Source organism: Cervus canadensis, chromosome 10 (genome assembly GCF_019320065.1).
Source record: "Cervus canadensis isolate Bull #8, Minnesota chromosome 10, ASM1932006v1, whole genome shotgun sequence".
NCBI lineage: Eukaryota > Metazoa > Chordata > Mammalia > Artiodactyla > Cervidae > Cervus > Cervus canadensis.
The window spans coordinates 52420832-52435864 of NC_057395.1; the positions used below are offsets into that span (position 1 = coordinate 52420832).

The 15033-nt window shown below is 36.7% G+C and overlaps 1 protein-coding gene across 5 annotated transcripts in view; it reads left to right on the top strand.

Annotated features, from left to right (window-relative positions):
* The window catches only part of LOC122448418 (tyrosine-protein phosphatase non-receptor type substrate 1-like), a 120863-nt gene that overhangs the window by 46879 nt on the left and 58951 nt on the right, over positions 1 to 15033 (top strand). The window contains exon 1 of one of the 5 annotated variants that reach the window (XM_043479706.1): positions 8471 to 8596. The exons of the other annotated variants lie outside the window; for them this stretch is intronic. Coding sequence (XP_043335641.1) covers positions 8524 to 8596 — 73 coding nt within the window. The 5' untranslated portion in view covers positions 8471 to 8523. Of the gene's footprint in view, positions 1 to 8470; positions 8597 to 15033 lie in introns of those variants that run through there. 5 annotated transcript variants of the gene reach the window in all.

Consider the following 15033-nt stretch of genomic DNA (forward strand, 5'->3'; position numbering starts at 1 on the left):
TTGGTGCTCAGCTTTCTTCACTGTCCAACTCTCACACCCATACATGACTATTGGAAAAACCATAACCTTGACTAGACGGACCTTTGTTGGCAAAGTAATGTCTCTGCTTTTAAATATGCTATCTAGGTTGGTCATAACTTTCCTTGCAAGGAGTGAGTGTCTTTTAATTTCATGGCTGCAGTCACCATCTGCAGTGATTTTGGAGCCCCAAAAAATAAAGTCTGACACTGTTTCCACTGTTTCCCCATCTATTTCCCATGAAATCATGGGACCAGATGCCATGATCTTAGTTTTCTGAATGTTGAGCTTTAAGCCAACTTTTTCATTCTCCTCCTTCACTTTCATCAAGAGGCTTTTTAGTTCCTCTTCACTTTCTGCCATAAGGGTGGTGTTGTCTGCATATCTGAGGTTATTGATATTACTCCTGGCAATCCTGATTCTAGCTTGTGCTTTGTCCAGCCTGGCATTTCTCATGATGTACTCTGCATATAAGTTAAATTCATATTGATGTATGGCAAAACTCATCACAATATTGCAAAGTAATTATCCTTCAATTAAGATTTAAAAAACTGCTGTGGCTATTTTGGAGGAAGGGTCCAAATTCATTTTATTTTACTTTATTTTCTGCTTTTAAAAAATTGAAGTACAGTTGATTTGCAGTATTACGTTAATTAGTGATTGAACAGTTTTATAGGTTTTATTCCACTTAATTATAAAATAATGATTATGTTTCCTTACACTATACAAAATATCTGTGTTGCTTATTTATATTATACATGGTAGTATGTACCTCTTAATCTCATAACCTTACCTTGCCCCTAACCCCTTCCCTTACCCCAACCCCTTCCCTTTACTCACTGGTAACTACTAATTTGTTCTCTATATCTATGAGACTGTTTCTATTTTGTCATATATTTTCAAATGTTTTATTTTTTAGAGTGCAGATATAAGTGATAACTAGAGTATTTGTCCTACTCCGTCTGACTGATTTGACTAAGCATAATACCCTGCAGGTCAATTCACACTGTTGTTGCAAATGGCAGAAGTTCATTATTTTTCATTGCTGAGTAATATTCCATTTTTTCCAATATACCACATTTTCTTTATCCATTCCATATCTAAGCTATTGTAAATAATGCTGATGATCACTCATGTGCATTTTTTTTTAATAGTGTTTTTGTTTTCCTTGGATAGAATCCAATTCCTGGGTCATATGATAGCTTCATTTTTCATTTTCTGAGGAACCTCCATACTGTTTTCCATAGTGGCTACATCAATTTACAGTCCCACCAACACTACATGAGGGTTCCCTTTTCTTCCCATCCTTACCAATATTTGCTATTCGTAAAATTTTGATGATAGCCATTTTGACAGGTGTCAGGTGATATCTTGCTGTGGTTTTATTTGCATTCCTCTGATGACTGCAGTATTGAGCATCTTTTCATGTGCCTGTTGACCATCTATATGTCTTCTTTGGAGAAATGTCTACTCAAGACTTCCACCCTTTTTTAATAAGGCTTTTTTGTTATTGAGTTTTGTGATCTATTTATGTATATTAGATATGACCCCTTATTGGTCATATAATTTGCAAAATATCTTTTTCTACTCAGTAGTTCGCTGTTTCGTTTTGCTGTGCAAAAACTTTAATTTTAATTAGGTCACATTTGTTTACATTTGCTTTTGTTTCTTTCTTCTTAGGAGAAAGATAAAAAGAAATATTTCTACAGATAATGTCAAAGAGGGTTCTGCCTTTATTCTCTTTTATAATTTTTATGGTTTCCTGTTTTACATTTAGTTCTTTAATCAAGTTACAGTTTATTTTTGTGTATGGTAGGAAGGATTGTTCCAATTTTATTCTTTTAAATGTAGCCATCCAGTTTTATCCAGCCCCATTTATTGAAGAGGCTGCCTTTTCACCATTGTATACTCTTGCATTCCATGTCATAGATTAATTGACCATAAATGTGTTGGCTTATGTCTGGGCTCTCTATTGTTGTACCAAACTATATGTCTGCTTTATGCTGCTGCTGCTGCTGCTGCTGAGTCACTTCAGTCGTGTCCGACTCTGTGTGACCCCATAGACAGCAGCCCACCAGGCTCCTCTGTCCCTGGGATTCTCCAGGCAAGAGCACTGGAGTGGGTTGCCATTTCCTTCTCCAATGCATGAAAGTGAAAAGTGAAAGTGAAGTTGTGCAGTCGTGTCCGACTCTTAGTGACCCCATGGACTGCAGCCTACCACGCTCCTCCATCCATGGGATTTTCCAGGCAAGAGTACTGGAGTGGGGTGCTAGTGCCTTCTCTGGCTTTATGCTAGTACCTTGCTATTTTGATTACTGTAACTTTATAGTATATTCTGAAGGAAGAACTTTTGATACCTTCAGCTTTTTCCTTTTTAGCAAGATTATTCTGTGAATTCAGGGTCCTTTGTGGTACCATATAGATTTTGCAATTTGTATGGAAACACAAAGGCCCTGAATAGCCAAAGCAATCTTGAGGAAAAATAATGGAGCTGTAGAAATCAAGCTTCCTGACTTCAGACTATACTACAAAGCTACAGTCATCAAGACAGTATGGTACTGGCACAAAAGCAGAAACATAGATTAATGGAACAAGATAGAAAGCCCAGAGATAAACCCATGCCCTATGGGCACCTTATCTTTGACAAAGGAGGCAAAAGTATGCAGTGAAGAAAGGACAGCCTCTTCAATCAGTGGTTCTGGGAAAATTGGACAGCTACATGTAAAATAATGAAACTAGAACACTTCTAATATAAAAACAAGCTAAAAATGGATTCAAAACTTAGCTCTTAGATGAAAACATAGACAGTACACTCTTTGACAAAAATCACAGCAAAGTCCTCTGGGAACTCTCTCCTAGAGTAACTGAAATAAAAGCAAAGTAAGCAAATGGAAACTAATTGAACTTAAAAGCTTTTGTATAGCAAAGGAATCAATAAACGAGATGAAAAGACAACCCTCAGAATGGGAGAAAATACCTGCAAATGAAGAAATTGGCAAAATGTTAGACTCCAAAATATATAAGCAACTCATACAGCTCAATATCAGAAAAGCAAAAGCCCAATCAAAAAATGGGCAGAAGACCTAAACATTCCTCCAAGGAAGACATACAGATGGCTAGTAAACACATGAAAAGGTGCTCGACTTTGCTCATCATTAAGAGGTTTTAATTAAGATGTTTCTCCTCGAAAAGGGAACCCTCTTACACTGTTGGTGGGAACGCAAACTAGTACAGCCACTATGGAGAACAGTGTGGAGATTTCTTAAAAAACTGGAAATAGAACTGCCACATGACCCAGCAATCCCACTCCTGGGCATGCACACCAAGGAAACCAGAACTGAAAGAAACACGTGTACCCCAATGTTCATTGCAGCACTGTTTATAATAGCCACGACATGGAAGCAACCTAGATGCCCATGAGCAGACGAATGGATAAGAAAGCTGTGGTACATATACACAATGAAATATTACTCAGCCATTAAAAAGAATATATTTGAAACAGTTCTAATGAGATGGATGAAACTGGAGCCCATCATGCAGAGTGAAGTAAGCCAGAAAGATAAATACCAATACAGTATACTAATGCATATATATGGAATTTAGAAAGATGGTAAAGATAACCCTATATGCAAGACAGAAAAAGAGACACAGATGTACAGAACAGACTTTTGGACTCTATGGGAGAAGGCAAGGGTGTGATGATCTGAGAGAATAGCATTGAAACATGTATATTATCAAGTGTGAAACAGATCGCCAGCCCAGGTTGGATGCATGAGACAAGTGCTCAGGGCTGGTGCACTGGGATGACCCAGAGGGATGGGATAGGGAGGGAGGTGGGAGGGGGCTTCAGGATGGGTAACACATGTAAATCCGTGGCTGATTCATGTCAATGTATGACAAAAACCACTACAATATTGTAAAGTAATTAACCTCCAACTAATAAAAATAATTGGGTGGAAAAATGAAATAAAAAAAAAAAAAAGCAGAGACATTACTTTGCCAACAAAGGTCAGTCTAGTGAAAGCTATGGTTTTTCCAGTAATCATGTATGGTTGTGAGAGTTGGACTATAAAGAAAACTGAGCATGGAAGAATTAAAGCTTTTGAACCCTGGTGTTGGAGAAGACTCTTGAGAGCCCCTTGGACTGCAAGGAAATCAAACCAGTCCATCCTAAAGGAAATCAGTTCTGAATATTCACTGTAAGGACTGAGGCTGAGGCTGAAACTCCAATACTTTGGCCACCTGATGTGAAGAACGGACTCATTGGAAAAGACCTTGATGCTGGGAAAGATTGAAGGCAGGAGGAGAAGGGGACAACAAAGGATGCGATGGCTTGATGGCATCACCAACTCCATGGACATGAGTTTGAGCAAGCTCCGGGAGTTGATGATGGACAGAGAAGCCTGGCGTACTGCAGTCCATTGTGTTGCAAAGAGTCGGACCTGACTGGGCACCTGGATTGAATGACTGAGGTGACTGAAGAAGTTTTAAATGGAATTATTTTCTTGTTTTCCTTTTCTGACCATTCATTGTTGCTGTATAGAAACAGATTTCTGCATATTAATCTTGTATTCTGAAATCTTACTGAGTTCATTTTTAAGTTCTAATATTTTTTGTGGAGATTTTATGATTATTTGTAAGTAGTATGTCATCTGAAAATTGTGACAGTTTTATTTCTTCCCTCTCAAAGTTCCAATACTATATTAAATAGAATTGGTAAGAGCAGGCATCCTTACCTTGTTCCTGAACTTAGTGTGAAGGCTTTCTGCTTTTAACCATTGAGTATGATGTTAGCTGTTGGTTTGTCATAAATGGCCTTTATTTTGTTGAGACATATTCCTCTGTACCAACTTTGATGAGAGTTTTTATCAGGAATGGATGTTGGATTTTGCCAAAGACCTTTTCTGTGACTATTAGATGATTATGTGACTTTTTCATTCCAGTTGTTAATGTGATAAGTTGCATTGATTGATTTATGAATATTGAATGATGGGATAACTCTCACCTGACCATGATATATGATCCTATTTTGTATATTGTTGAATCAGTTTGATGATATTTTATTGAGTATTTTTACATATATATTCATCAGGGATATTGGGCTCTAATGTTCTTTTTTTGTATTGTGTTTGTCTGGTTTTAGTGTTGGGGTAATTGTGGCCTCATAGAATAAATTTGAAGTATTCTACCCTCTTCAATTTGTGGAATAGATTGAGATGGATAGCATTAAATCTTCTTTGTATTTTTGATAGAATTCCCCTGTGAAGCCATCAGGTCCTGGCCTTTAAGTATGCTGGGAATTGTTAAATTACAACAGCAATTTCACTACTAATGATCAGTGTTCAGATTATCTATTTCTTCTTGATTCAGTCTTGGAAGGATGTATATTTCCAGAAACTTGTCCATTTCTTCTACTTTGTAAAAATTGTTGGTATAGTCTTTCATAGTATTTTCATATTTTTTTGTATTTTTGTAATATTAGTTGCTATTTCTCTATCCTTTCTTATTTTGTTTATTTCAAATCACTCTCTCTTCTTCTTAATGAGCCTGGCTAAAGGTTTATCAACTTTGTTTATCTTTTCAAATAACTAACTCTCAAAAAACCAGGTTTCATTTATCTTTTCTAGTGTATTTTGTCTCTTTTATTTATATCCATTCTGATCTTTATTATTTTCTTCCTTCTTCTGACTTTCCGTCTCATCTCTTCTCCCTGTTCTAATTCATTTAGATGGTAGATAAGGTTGTTTAAGATTTTCCTTGCTTCTTGAGGTAGACCTGTATCACTATAAGCTTTCTTCTTCAAGCTACTTTTGCTGCATCCCATAGATTTTGAAAAGTGTCATTTTGAATTTTCATTTGTCTCATGATATTTTCTGATTTCCTCTTTGATTTTTTTTCTTTGACCATTGGTTTTCTAGTATCATGTGTTTTAGTCTCCATGTGTTTGTCCTTTTGCATTTCTCTCCCTGTAATTGATTTCTACTTTCATACCATTGTGGTCAGAAAAAGTAGTTGATCTAACTTCTATCCTCTTAAATTTATTGTGACTTGAATTTTGGCCTAACATGTGAACTATCTTGGAGAATGTTCCATGTATGCTTGAAAAGATGTGTATTCTACTGCTTTATAGTATATATAAATATATATATATATATATATATATATATAGCATATAGTATATATATGAAATTAATAAATTCCAACCAGTCTACTCGGTCATTTAAGACCACCTTATTGATTTACTCTCTGGATAATTTGTGTATTGATGTAAGGGGTCTTCAAGTCCCCTCCTATTGCTGTATTATTGCCAACTTCTCCTTTAATGTCTGTTAATATTTGCTATATATTTAGATGCTTCTGTGTCAGATGTATGTATGTTAATAAGTTTAATAACCTCCTCTTATACTGATCCCCTTACCATTATATAATGCTTCATCTGTCTTTTGTATAGCCTTGCTTTAAAGTCTTTTTTTCTGATATGAGTATTGGTATCCCTGCTTTCTTGGCATTTCCATTTGTATGACATCACTCTTTCATCTCCTCAGTTTCAGTCTCCTAACGCATTTTCATGAAAAACTATTTTAGAATTATTGCTTGATTGCATTGAATTTATATATGAATTTGGGAATATTGAAAATTTTCCAATATTGAGTTCTCTCACTCATGGATATAATATGCCTGTGTTTATTTAGTTTTTCAAATGATTCTAAATTCACACTTTTACAGTTGTTTTTACCACAAATGGTCTTATGCATCTCTAGTTAAAGCTGTCTTCAATACTTTCTAGCTTATGGAATCTTTAAAAATTATTGTTACTGCTTTCAGTAGTTTTGACTGTAGGATTGTATTTGATGTAGATCATCACTGTTTTGTCCAGCAAGCTTAAAAGTTCTTACCATTGCTGAACAGTAAGGGCATTCTTTTTATGTGTAACTCTGTTGACATCAATCCAATCATTTTTATATTTATTAAAGTTTCATATGCAGATAGTTTATGAGTCCAATAGTTTGACAAGTTATACATATGTAAACTGGAGTCTCTCTAACCTCCTGCCATTCTCCACCTCTGAGACAAAACCACTTTCAACTCTTTTAACTGATGAGTTTAGGTTTCAATGCCAAATGTCACATAGTATGCTTACTGATACTTCTTGATTTTTTTCACTCTTAGGCATTATTTATAGACATCCCAGTGGGGAGGATGAGGATGTAATGTTCTGTTACTCCTGACTTATGCTACATACGCACATGTTATTCCTTATTACTCTTATATAATTATAATTTTGGATAGCTTAATAGTGTCCATGTTATTACTACTATTAGATTATTATTTATAGCTGAGTTTGTAACACTCTGAATTTTGGTTTATGTTGGTCCTTTCATGTGTATGTATAACCACCACTATGGGCAGGATGCAGAATATTTCACAGCCACAGAGTCTCCCTTGTGCTAGCATGACAAATTGACACACATCCCCACCAAACCAAACCTCTGGCAAATGCCATTCTGTTTTATATATATATATATAATTTTGATAATGTTGTACAAGTGGAGTGATATTTTGAGACTGGCTTTGTTCAGTCAACATGCCTTCGAGAGACAAAGCTGTACTCATATATAACTCATTTTTTTTTTGTACTGCTGAATAGTTATTTCCTCATGTAGAAAGGTTGTTAAACTCTTCCCTTTTATTAGACATTTTGATTCTTCTACTGTTTTGACTCAAAAAGAAACATTTTAAAACATTTGTGCACAGATTTTCTATGGACAGAGTTTTCACTTCTCTGAGATAAGGGCCTGGAAGTATAATTTCTGGGTCATGTAATCTACTTCCTCTCCTAAAAGAAGTAGAAAATGATTCCTTTTTTGGATGCTAGCCATACCAGTCTAGGTCCACATTGCACCTTGCAATTGGGCTAAATTTTACTAGCAATATCAATAAAGGTTTGGAATAGGAAACCTTCAGGTGCTGATCTGGTTCCATCCCAAAATAGAGAAGGCCCTGGTGAACCCTCTTCCTTTTTCCAGCAAAGAGCAGGTCTTTGCTGAGGCAAGTACAGAAGGAGACCAAAAACCAGTCACATCCTAGGGTCCTGGGCTTGTGTCTTTAGGACACAGACCATAACCACAGATCCTCTTGGGATATGTGAGTTTGCCTGGTGCTTTTGAAAGAGGGGTCACCATGATTGGGGTGAGGGACCCAGGGGAGAAAGCAGAGACCCCAGGTAGGGAGGAAGCATTATTTCTGCTAGGCTTGTCCAATCTCTCTGAAAACATAAAATTCATAACTTGTACCTATGTTCTCTGCCTGAGTCCTATTTCATTGTCTAGAAATAGGAACTACAAGAATCCGGAAGCAGATGACTTTCTCACAGACATTTCACCCCATCATAGGCACTTCCTTTTATATCATGGTAGGTGGAGCTTTTCTCTTCTCCACAGAGCACAGAAATTCAAGTTCTCCCAACTGACACATTTGGACAGAGCAGCTCTGCAGACCTCCACAATGCCATTCTCAGCCTGCTACTTCCGTCCTCCTCCTTCTTGCCTGTTGCTTACTCTACTGCTGGGACTCAGAGGTGAGCATTGCTTAGAACAGAATCCCTTCTCCCTGTCCCCTGGACTTTCCCCCTGTCCCTGGGCTTTTAGGGTCTCCTTGTAAACATGGGTATGCTACCCGAGGCAGTCACATAAGGCCAAGGGCTGGGCCTTATCTGAGAGCATGAAATCAGGAATCTGAGTTTTCTCTGTAGATCCATCGTCTGCAGCTGGTTACCAGAGGCTTCCAAACAGAGGATGTTTCAAACACTGACAGCTTTGTGCATATTTTCTTGACTAACCCTCACAACATCCCTGTGTGATAACTATTACTTCAATTGTAAAAGGGGAAAATGAGGCACAGAGGAACTTGTCCAGCGTCACCTATCTAAAGCCGTGGAGCACAGGATTCAAATCCAGGCTATCCAGCTTCAGAGTTGATTCTTTGAATAATGTTGCGCTGCTTAGCTTCTCAGAAGAGGCCAATTGCAGAAATATCAGAAAATACCAAGAAGCAAACAATATATTTGTCATCACCCATCCTGCCACTCGGAGAAGAGTTCAAATTTTGCAGTATATTTCATGGGTCCTATGTGATACCGTTTTTACTGAGATTTTATGTGTTATAATTTCTTTTAATGCTCAAAACAGCTTGTACATTAGATTGCTAGGGTACTTTTTAATACATGTTTGTGGGTGAATGTGTTTATGTGTGTGTGTGTGCGTGTATGTACAAGGAAGTGTTCCCAGACACGTGGGATTTCAAGAAGACTTCTTCTGTTCTTCCCCTTAAAACATTTTTCAATCTACATGAAATGATATGGACAAGGTTCAACTTTTGAGGTCTTTAGCAACATCTTTCCTTTTCTACTTCTCTATAAATTTACCTCTTACCCTCACCCAAATTCTTAAGAAAACTTTTCCCTTGGTTAAAGAGTAGAATTTTCTACATTGTTATCTTAAGTCTCTGCTTCCATGCTAGATAGAAGTGAGGAGGAAAGGAGGGATAAAGACACAAGAATCTTGCCTATCCTGCAACTTTACTATATTCATTGATTAGCTCTAGTAATTTTCTGGAAGAGTCTTTAGGGTTTTCTATGTAGAGGATCATGTCATCTGCAAACAGTGAGAGTTTCACTTCTTCTTTTCCTATCTGGATTCCTTTTACTTCTTTTTCTGCTCTGATTGCTGTGGCCAAAACTTCCAACACTATGTTGAACAGTAGTGGTGAGAGTGGGCACCCTTGTCTTGTTCCTGATTTCAGGGGAAATGCTTTCAATTTTTCACCATTGAGGGTGATACTTGCTGTGGGTTTGTCATATATAGCTTTTATTATGTTGAGGTATGTTCCTTCTATTCCTGCTTTTCTGGAGAGTTTTAATCATGAATGGGTGTTGAATTTTGTCAAAGGCTTTCTCTGCATCTATTGAGATAATCATATGGTTTTTATCTTTCAATTTGTTAATGTGGTGTATTACATTGATTGATTTGTGGATATTAAAGAATCCTTGCATTCCTGGGATAAAGCCCACTTGGTCATGATGTATGATCTTTTTAATATGTTGTTGGATTCTGTTTGCTAGAATTTTGTTAAGGATTTTTGCATCTATGTTCATCAGTGATATTGGCCTGTAGTTTTCTTTTTTTGTGGCATCTTTGTCTGGTTTTGGAATTAGGGTGATGGTGGCCTCATAGAATGAGTTTGGAAGTTTACCTTCCTCTGCAATTTTCTGGAAGAGTTTGAGTAAGATAGGTGTTAGCTCTTCTCTAAATTTTTGGTAGAATTCAGCTGTGAAGCCATCTGGTCCTGGGCTTTTGTTTGCTGGAAGATTTTTTGATTACAGTTTCGATTTCCTTGCTTGTGATGGGTCTGTTAAGATCTTCTATTTCTTCCTGGTTCAGTTTTGGAAAGTTATACTTTTCTAAGAATTTGTCCATTTCATCCAAGTTGTCCATTTTATTGGCATAGAGCTGCTGGTAGTAGTCTCTTATGATCCTTTGTATTTCAGTGTTGTCTGTTGTGATCTCTCCATTTTCATTTCTAATTTTGTTAATTTGGTTCTTCTCTCTTTGCTTCTTAATGAGTCTTGTCAATTTTGTTTATTTTTTCAAAAAACCAGCTTTTAGCTTTGTTGATTTTTGCTATGGTCTCTTTAGTTTCTTTTGCATTTATTTCTGCCCTAATTTTTAGGATTTCTTTCCTTCTGCTAACCCTGGGGTTCTTCATTTCTTCCTTCTCTAATTGCTTTAGGTGTAGAGTTAGGTTATTTATTTGGCTTTTTTCTTGTTTCTTGATGTGAGCCTGTAATGCTATGAACCTTCCCCTTAGCACTGCTTTTACAGTATCCCATAGGTTTTGAGTTGTTGTGTTTTCATTTTCATTCATTTCTATGCATATTTTGATTTCTTTTTTGATTTCTTCTATGATTTGTTGGTTATTCAGAAGCGTGTTATTTAGCCTCCATATGTTTGCAGGATATAAAATTAACACACAAAAATCCCTTGCATTCCTATACACTAACAATGAAAAAACGGAAAGAGAAATTAAGGAAACAATACCATTCACCATTGCAACAAAAAGAATAAAATACTTAGGAATATATCTACCTAAAGAAACAAAAGACCTATACATAGAAAACTATAAAACACTGATGAAAGAAATCAAAGAGGACACAAACAGATGGAGAAACATACCGTGTTCATGGATTGGAGGAATCAATATTGTCAAAATGGCTATTCTACCCAAAGCAATCTATAGATTCAATGCAATCCTTATCAAGCTACCAACGGTATTTTTCACAGAACTAGAACAAACAATTTCACAATTTGTATGGAAATACAAAAAACCTCGAATAGCCAAAGTAATCTTGAGAAAGAAGAATGGAACTGGAGGAATCAACCTGCCTGACTTCAGACTATACTACAAAGCCACAGTCATCAAGACAGTATGGTACTGGCACAAAGACAGAAATATAGATCAATGGAACAGGATAGAAAGCCCAGAGATAAATCCACGAACTTATGGACACCTTATCTTTGACAAAGGAGGCAAGGATACACAATGGAAAAAAGACAACCTCTTTAACAAGTGGTGCTGGGAAAACTGGTCAACCACTTGTAAAAGAATGAAACTAGAACACTTTTTAACACCATACACAAAAATAAACTCAAAATGGATTAAAGATCTAAATGTAAAACCAGAAACTATAAAACTCCTAGAGGAGAACATAGGCAAAACACTCTCCGACATAAATCACAGCAAGATCCTCTATGACCCACCTCCCAGAATATTGGAAATAAAAGCAAAACTAAACAAATGGTACCTAATGAAACTTAAAAGCTTTTGCACTACAAAGGAAACTATAAGTAAGGTGAAAAGACAGCCCTCAGATTGGGAGAAAAAAAAAAAAAAAAAAGAAACAGACAAAGGATTAATCTCAAAAATATACAAGCAACTCCTGCAGCTCAATTCCAGAAAAATAAAAAAAAAAAAAAAAAAGTGGGCCAAAGATCTAAACAGACATTTCTCCAAAGAAGACATACAGATGGCTAACAAACACATGAAAAGGTGCTCCACATCACTCATCATCAAGAGAAATGCAAATCAAAACCACAATGAATGTACCATTAAACGCCAGTCAGATGGCTGCTATCCAAAAGTCTACAAGCAATAAATGCTGGGGAGGGAGACTGTGCCTAAGAAAAGGAACCCTCTTACACTGTTCGGTAGGGAATGCAAACTAGTACAGCCACTATGGAGAACAGTGTGGAGATTTCTTAAAAAACTGGAAATAGAACTGCCATATGACCCAGCAATCCCACTTCTGGGCATACACACTGAGGAAACCAGATCTGAAAGAGACACGTGCACCCCAATGTTCATCGCAGCACTGTTTATAATAGCCAGGACATGGAAGCAACCTAGATGCCCATCAGCAGACGAATGGATAAGGAAGCTGTGGTACATATACACCATGGAATATTACTCAGCCATTAAAAAGAATTCATTTGAATCAGTTCTAATGAGATGGATGAAACTGGAGCCCATTATACAGAGTGAAGTAAGCCAGAAAGATATAGAACATTACAGCATACTAACACATATACATGGAATTTAGAAAGATGGTAATGATAACCTTACACACAAAACAGAAAAAGAAACACAGAAATACAGAACAGACTTTTGAACTCTGTGGGAGAGGTGAGGGTGGGATGTTTCAAAAGAACAGCATGTATACTATCTATGGTGAAACAGATCACCAGCCCAGGTGGGATGCATGAGACAAGTGCTCGGGCCTGGTGCACTGGGAAGACCCAGAGGAATCGGGTGGAGAGGGAGGGGGGAGGGGGGATCGGGATGGGGAATACGTGTAAATCTATTGCTGATTCATGTCAATGTATGACAAAACCCACTGAAAAAAAATAAATAAATAAATTTTTTAAAAAAAGAAGAAAAAAAAAAAAAGAATCTTGCCTATGTCACTTGTATATTCATATCCATATCTATATCTATAATTATAACCACATCCATATCTATAATATATATACATACATACATATATATATATATAAAATCTAATGCTATCTGAAGCTTCCATGCCTCAGGAAATCTAATGAGTAATAACTATTCATTTTATTGACCACTCAGCATGTGCCAGACAATGTTGGAAATGCCCACAGCATTTACTCATGTGATCGTTATATCCAAGCTAGACCCCGTTGTCAACCCCTACCTTACAGATAAGAAAACTGAGCAAGGAAAGTTCAAGGTCACTCAGTGGGACCTGATAAAGTATGATGTGAACTCAAGCAACCTGGTGGTTGAGCTCATGAGTTTAACCACAGCTCTTCTTGATACTTGTCCTTCTTCCATCCCATGATATTTCTGCAGCTTCTGCCAATGGGTGTGGAGAAGTATGGAGTATGGGAAAGAGGGTTTGTGGTTTTCTTCTCCTGGGCTCTTCTTCTTCCTGCATAATTGCAAATTTCTTTTGTTTTTCATAAACTGACCTACATGGACAACTCAGCTTCTGATATACTAATAATTTCCAGAGAAAAGCCCACTTAAAACAGAATTTAGTGTCTCATGGAGATGTCACAATGGGCAATTCAAACAACATGCATATATTTTTTGGATACTTTCTATATTGCAGGAAGGAACTTGGGGTACTTTGGTCAATAAAAGAGACTAAGTAGTTGTGCTCATGGATATTTAGCTTAGTGGAAGAAATGACAATAAACAATAGACTTATACTTAATTAAATAACGTAGTATATTAGAAAGTGATAAGTGTTTTAAAAAAGAGTAGCTAGATAACAAATTGGGAGAATATGTTGAGTGCAATGTATTTCAAACCTGGTAATCTTGGGTGGCCATCTCTGAGAAGGGGAAATGTGAGCAAAGTTGAAAAGAAAATTCTGAACTGAGCCATGTGGTTATCTGGGGGAGGAGACTTCCTGACAGGGAGCTGCATGTACAAAAGTCCTGAGAGTAAAATCATCCTCCTGTGTTGAAGGATTTGGTTTTGCTATGAGTGAAATGGTTGCCATTGCAGTTTTTTCTTTTAATATTTCGTTAAGTTTATTGGACATAAATTTTTCCAGGAGCATGCCCTGTTTTATTTATATTTTTTAGGGTAGTTTTATTTCAAGTTTTTAAAGGATCTCCATACTGGTCTCCGTAGTGACCGTGTAAATTTATATTCCCAGACACAGATGTAAAGAACAGACTTTTGTATTCAGTGGGAGAAGGCGAGGGTGGGATGATTTGAGAGAATAGCGTTGAAACATGTACATCGCCATACGTAAAACAGATGAACAGTGCAAATTCAATACATGAAATAGGGGACCCAAAGCTGGTGCTCTGGGACAACCCAGAGGGATAGGGTGAGGAGGGAGGTGGGAGAGGGGTTCAGGATTGGGGGAACACATGTAAACTTGTGGCCAAATCATGTTGATAATAAGGCAAGCACCATCACAATATTGTAAAGTAATTATCCTCCAATTAAAATAAATACAATATTTTAAAATTTTATATTTCCACCAAGAGTGTTCCCCTTTTCCCACATCCTCTCCAGCATTCATTGTTTATAGATTTTTTGATGATGGCCAACTTGATTGGGATGAGGTCATTTTGACTTGCATTGTAGTTTTGACTTGCATTTATTTAATAATAAGCAATGTTGGGGATTTTTTATGTGTTTATTAACCATCTTGTATGTCTTCTTTGGAGAAATGTCTCTTTTTATGATATTGAGGTGCATGAGCTGCTTGTAGATTCTGGAGATTAATCCTTTGTCAGTTGCTTCATTTGCAATTATTTTTTCCCATTCTGAGGATTGTCTTTTCATCTTGTGTATGGTTACATTTGCTGTGCAAAAGCTTGTAAGTTTAATTAGTTCCCTTAGGTCCCATTTGTTTATTTTTGTTTTTGTTTCCATTACTCTAGGAGGGGGGTCATAGAGGATCTTGCTGTGATT